Consider the following 6562-nt stretch of genomic DNA (forward strand, 5'->3'; position numbering starts at 1 on the left):
TTACCTGCAAATACAAGAGCACATTCAGGTAGCTTTCTTCTAGGTAATATTTCAGACTTGTTGAGCTTTGACGGTAATTAATTTACGCTATACAAAGACTGCAAATGTCCCATCTGGATTTAATTTCTAAATAAATTACTGAGGTGTTTCTCCATTATTTACTGATAATTGAGCTTCTGTTTACTGCATTGTTGTGCCGGAGAATTGAACAAAGACACCTGTGCTTCAGATGGTTCAGCGCTGATAAATCACACAAAACAAAATCAAACCATTGTCTTGTTAAAGCAGCAGTGCTTTTAAGAAAATATAACAAGCCTAAGTGTCTGTAATGTAAAGTAACGTCTATTTCTTAATGCGGCAATAATTGATAAAGCGTTGTTATTAGTGGCAATGGTGGACATCCAGTAAATTACAGCAACAACTTTAATACTGAATAGCATTCAGTAGCAAATGGCATATACAGTTGAAGTCAGAATTATTAGCCCCCTTTAAGCTTTTATTTGTTTTTTAAATACTTCCCAAATGATGTTTAACAGAGCAAGAAAATGTTTACTGTGTGTCTGATAATATTTTTTCTTCCTGAGAAAGTCTTATTTGTTTTATTTCAGCTAGAATAAAATCAGTTTTTAATTTTTTAAAAGTTATTTTAAGGTCAAAATTATTAGCCCCTTTAAGCAATATATTTTCTCGATAGGCTACAGAACAAACCATCGTTAAACAAAACTTGCCTAATTACTCTAACCTGCATAGTTAACCTAATTAACTTAGTTAAGCCTATTAATGTCAACTTAAGCTGTATAGAAGTGTCTTGAAAAATATTTAGTCAAATATTATTTACTGTCATCATGTCAAAGATAAAATAAAGCAGTTATTAGAAATGAGTTATTAAGACTATTATGTTTAAAAGTGTGTTGAAAAAAAATTCCTTAAATTAAAATTTGGGAAAAAATAAAACAGGAGGGCTAATAATTTTAGACTTTCCTGAATTATTAGCCCCTTGTTTATTTATTCCCCAATTTCTGTTTAACAGAGAGAAATAGTTTAATTTAAATGCAATAAATTTAGACTATAATAAAGACCAGTCCACAAAAATAATCCAGTCCACAATTACTTTTTTATATTGAGAACATGTCATTTTGTGGATATTTTTTCATTTTTTAATTTGGCAATTAAGAGTTAAAATTCTGTAATTTTTAAAAACATTTATGAGTTTTTATCAGGACTAAGGTTGATTTACAGATTTATGAATGGAAAAAAGAAAAAAACATTAATCTGATACATTTTTACAGCAGTTAAATTCAGTGAATGTTTTCATCCTGAATATAAGAAAATGGTAGTCAATTTGAACAGTGCACAAGCGTTAATAAACAAACGTTTGTGTTCCACTGGGAACAACACTAAACTCATACACTGCATGGTTGAGTGTACAAGTATGTAAGTGCATGGTGTGTCATTTGGGATGCAACTATAGATTTTCGTTTAACTCTTCTGAATTTAGAACATCATTATCATTGTGTTGTCTAAAATCAATGTAAACAGCTCTCAAATATGACATCTTTTTGGTTATTGTGGCCCTCTGACATTTTTGCAACAAAAGACAGCAATTTCATATTAAATTTGGGTCAAATTGTCATTAGTTTACAGAACAAAAAGCAAAATTATGTTTTACGCAGATAATTAATGAAATCGTAAATTCAGAGAGTGCTCTCTTAATTTCTTCTTATTTAAGTGCCAGACTGTTCAATCAATATATATAGGCTGCTGTGATGAGCATCATATTTTATTCCAAAGCTCAAAGGCGCTCTGGTTAGCATCTGGAAAATCAATGCTTTTTTCAGCTCGCATGCTGCTGTGCTGAAATTCCCACACCAAAGAACCCCAGATCTGATCTTACACAGAGTGAAGCTGATTACAATAGATCTGCTCTTGTGCACTTACAGCAGCTGTAGGTGGTAGAAAGCCCACACACACACACACACACACATATGTATGCGCTCTAAACACACAAGCAGCGACCTAAGAGCTGCGCCAATCATGAATCACATTATCCTCACTTTGTAATCATGCAGTGATTACAAGCATTTCCAGTTGAGAACAGTAGAAATGCTTTTCAAAGAATATGTAATGACTGTGAAACTGCTTTTTTTTTTGATGACGAAGGCTGCTACATGTAGATTTTTAAAGGTTGTTAAATGATCCACTGAATTGTGTTTTGTCTTTTCAGAATCTGCTAATGCTCCTGCAGAACCTTCCTACAATACACTGGGGCAACGAAGAGGTGGGTTTGCTTCTAGCAGAGGCCTACAGACTCAAATACATGTTTGCCGACGCTCCAAGCCACTACAAGAGATGAGAAACTCCCTAAACCAGACCACAGCTTGACCCAGACCATGATCTGACTTAACAACGGGAACATCTATGTTTAATCTGACGGTGGAAATCGAGCTAACCAATTGTCTCCAATGACATCAAATTTTGGTCATCATCTCTTATAATTCACGAACAAAATGGATATATTGGGTGGAAAACAAATATCTTGAGCAAAATGTGAGCAGATCAAACTCAAAACAGAAAGAGCCATTTGTTTATCCTCATCCATTTGTTACTTCAGATGTGGAGAAGCCACCTCTTGTTTTATTTTCTTGATTTTTTTTTTTCTCCCCACGCCGCCGATGGTCTTGTGTTTTGTGTTATTAGACCATAATGTGATCTCCTCTGCCCCTTTTGCTCATTGCGACATTGATTGTACCACACACAGGTACACGGGTCGATTCCCGTCCGTAATCACTCAGAGACGGTGTTATTGAAGCTCTGCAATACATGAAACTATGGCAGCCATAAAGGGTCATTTCTCAAGGGACGCGCGGCCAAGCGTTACGGATTCGAAGAATCAATATGCAACCGCCTGAGCGAAGTGTTTGGGTTTTTCTTTCAGGTTTTTACGTTTGTTAGACTGTGAATTTTAACAATCAACTAATCTTTTTAAGTGGCTTTGTATGTATACAAAGCTCTTGCACAATTGTTTCCTAGAAAATGGGTACTTTTAGAGCTTTAGTTTTAGTGTTCGACGACTACTGAGGTGAAGACGGCTGAGTCAAACTGAGCTGAAATATTTATATGGCTTTATAAAGAATGAATCGGTGTGATGTGAGGTCATGGTACGAGACCGTGGGACTCTCAGGAGTTGTGTTGAAAGAAACCCACTGACTTAAAGAGACAGACTGAAGGCTTTCAGTTTTCACTGAAGTGTGGAAGAAAAAAAAATTGTGATTTTTAAATACTGCCGAAGTGCAGTCGATCTCAAACCACTGTGAAAAGGCATCTGCTGTTCGCATGTACAGTGGGTACGGAAAGTTTTTAGGCCCCCTTAAATTTTTCACTCCGTTAAATTGCTGCCAATTGCTAAAATTTCATAATATATTCTCATTAATATATACACAAAAGCCTACATTGACAGAAAAATACAGAATTGTTGACTTTTTTTTGTAGATTTATTAAAAAAGAAAAACTAAAATATCACATGGTCTTAAACATTCAGACCCCTTTTGATCTAATACAGTCATGTGTCTTTTGGCAAAGATGCAACAAGTTTTTCACACCTAGATTTGTGTGGAAAATGCTGTTGTACAGCCATTTTTAGTTCTGTCCAGAGATGCTCAATTGGGTCTAAGTCAGGGCTCTGGTTGGGCCATTCAAGAACAGTCATGGAGTTGTTGCGAAGCCACTACTTCGTTTTAGTAGATGTGTGCTTAGAGTTATTTGATCCTTTCACACCGTGAAACCGGTAAATATCCAGAAAATTTCCGACTTGACCGGCTTATTCAAAAAAGCGCTGTTCATACAGGCAAGGAAGTTACGAATTTTTTCGGAAATGACCATTCACAAATCCATTCTAAAATACCGGTAAATTTTTACATCATTAACTAGAAATTAATTCTAAACGGCTCACGCATCATGTGCACACCCGTCAAGCAACAATATTTTTTTACACAAATGGCGTTAAGAAGGAACATAGAAATGATATCTAACTAACATGTAGCAGCTAAATGTTTCTGGAAAATTATTTAAAGGCTTTTATTTTCATAAACAGTGCAGATGTGAATACATCTGAGTGTTTTGATTGGCTAAAGTAGACGTCTCACGTCAGCGAGTTCTAGATGCGAACGCGCTCTTTCCGGCAATTTTCCTTCTGTGTTCACACAGAGCAGCATTCCGGCAAATTACCAGTAATGTTACAACTTCTCTTTTCGAAAAATTGCCAGAACGAATTTACCGATATTTTCAAAAAGGGCCTGTTCACACATACAGAGCTTTCAAGAGTTCACACTTAGCTGATGATTGATTATAAAGCTTGTTTGGCATGCTGTCCTGGGAGAGAGCCCTGAGCTCATAAAATCCTCGAACGTAGATGTGTGCTTAGAGTTATTTGATCCTTTCACACCGTGAAACCGGTAAATATCCAGAAAATTTCCGACTTGACCGGCTTATTCAAAAAAGCGCTGTTCATACAGGCAAGGAAGTTACGAATTTTTTCGGAAATGACCATTCACAAATCCATTCTAAAATACCGGTAAATTTTTACATCATTAACTAGAAATTAATTCTAAACGGCTCACGCATCATGTGCACACCCGTCAAGCAACAATATTTTTTTACACAAATGGCGTTAAGAAGGAACATAGAAATGATATCTAACTAACATGTAGCAGCTAAATGTTTCTGGAAAATTATTTAAAGGCTTTTATTTTCATAAACAGTGCAGATGTGAATACATCTGAGTGTTTTGATTGGCTAAAGTAGACGTCTCACGTCAGCGAGTTCTAGATGCGAACGCGCTCTTTCCGGCAATTTTCCTTCTGTGTTCACACAGAGCAGCATTCCGGCAAATTACCAGTAATGTTACAACTTCTCTTTTCGAAAAATTGCCAGAACGAATTTACCGATATTTTCAAAAAGGGCCTGTTCACACATACAGAGCTTTCAAGAGTTCACACTTAGCTGATGATTGATTATAAAGCTTGTTTGGCATGCTGTCCTGGGAGAGAGCCCTGAGCTCATAAAATCCTCGAACCCGGGGCTCCCTCCCGTTTACAAGGCGAGAAGGGAGTTTGAGCTCAGGTAGATCTCTAGAATTTTCCTGCTGGAGTAGCTAATGAACAGGTAGAGATTTTTCTTTAGAGATGACTACTTACTAGCAGCATGTCTATGGTGCCTATTTGAATTAGTCAATTAATTTAAGTTGCATGTTTTTGGACGGTGGGAGGAAACCGGGGAACCCGGGGAACCCGGGGGAAACCCACGCGAGCACGAGGAGAATGTGTTAACTCTGCACAGGAATGTCAGCTGGCTTGGTATAGACTAGAACCAGTGACGTTCTTGCTGTGAGGCAACAGTGCTAACCACTGGGCCACCGTGCCACCCATCTAGGAAAGGAGGAGGAGTAGGGGTGAAAGGGGGGATTCTTCAAAATGAAGATGGCTGTTATATAGAACTTAGGGTATTTATAGTGGTTTAGGAATTGTCTGATTGGTGAATCATAAATTGGATAATACGAGACCGGCTGCAAGCAATCATGAGCAAGTGATCCCCTCAAAATTAGTTTATAACTAAACTTCACTTCTGGAAGATTGTCGGTAATTTTCCAGAAAGGTCTATATGTGTGAAAGGGGCTATTGTCTCGTCGGAAGGTAAACCTTTAGTCTAGTCTAAGGTCCTGAGCACTCTGGAGAAGGTTTTCGTCCAGGATATGCCTGTACTTGGTCGCATTCGTCTTTCCCTCGATTTCAACCACTCATCCCATCTCTCCAGCTGTAAAACACCCCCACAGCATGATGCTGCCACTTTCTGTACCCACTGTATATATTCAGTCTCCCAGGGCAACCCAAATTATGCAGATGTTTATGCTAATCAGATGCAGATGATCTGATTATCTCCCTTTGAACCCTAGTTTCACCTCTCGGCACACTCCAATTGCTTATTTTTGATTGACGATTAATTGTTCAAGTTCAGAGTCTTTCCAAAGTAGATGTGTGATCTTTATAAATCAGCATGCCGAATATATCTCGGACTTATCAAAAGCTGATTTTTTTCCATAATAAAGTAATCTCTAATCATTTCGCAGAACTTGGACCAAACTCCCCTGCATGGATAATCTGAATAATAAATTAAATGAGTGTCTTTTTTGCTTTAATTATTGAAGCAAATGGAGTGTATTGATTAGAAGAAGGTGTCAGAATTGGTTAAAATTGATGGCGTTGATCTTCTAGCTTAGCGCTGCTCAGTTTGCTGATGTTAAATGCTTGAATAATGTACATTTTGTCAGCTCACTGTTCTTATTCATCCGTCAGTGACATTTGAAACCACCTGAGTCGTATACGCTCTTGCTGTTACAATCTATTTTTGATGAAGCGTTTGCGGTGCTGCACTCCTTATTTTGAAGTGAACTTGGATGTTTTTCCCTGCTCGTCTTTAGGTTTATGCTTTTTCATGCTTTTAATGAGCTGATATTCACTCCGGAGATAATTAGTTTGCTCTCCACCCCTTTTAAAGTGCGCTAATGAAA

The 6562-nt window shown here is 37.4% G+C and overlaps 1 protein-coding gene across 2 annotated transcripts in view; it reads left to right on the top strand.

Moving 5' to 3' along the window:
- tbc1d22b (TBC1 domain family, member 22B) overlaps window positions 1-4332 on the top strand; it is a 112001-nt gene extending 107669 nt beyond the window's left edge. For both annotated transcript variants that reach the window (XM_009303776.5, XM_068223100.2), the window contains one exon: window positions 2225-4332. In XM_009303776.5, the coding sequence (XP_009302051.1) occupies window positions 2225-2353 (129 nt within the window). In that variant the 3' untranslated portion in view covers window positions 2354-4332. The remainder of the gene's footprint in view (window positions 1-2224) is intronic.
- The last annotated feature ends 2230 nt before the right edge of the window (window positions 4333-6562 follow it).

Source organism: Danio rerio, chromosome 8 (genome assembly GCF_049306965.1).
Source record: "Danio rerio strain Tuebingen ecotype United States chromosome 8, GRCz12tu, whole genome shotgun sequence".
Lineage (NCBI taxonomy): Eukaryota > Metazoa > Chordata > Actinopteri > Cypriniformes > Danionidae > Danio > Danio rerio.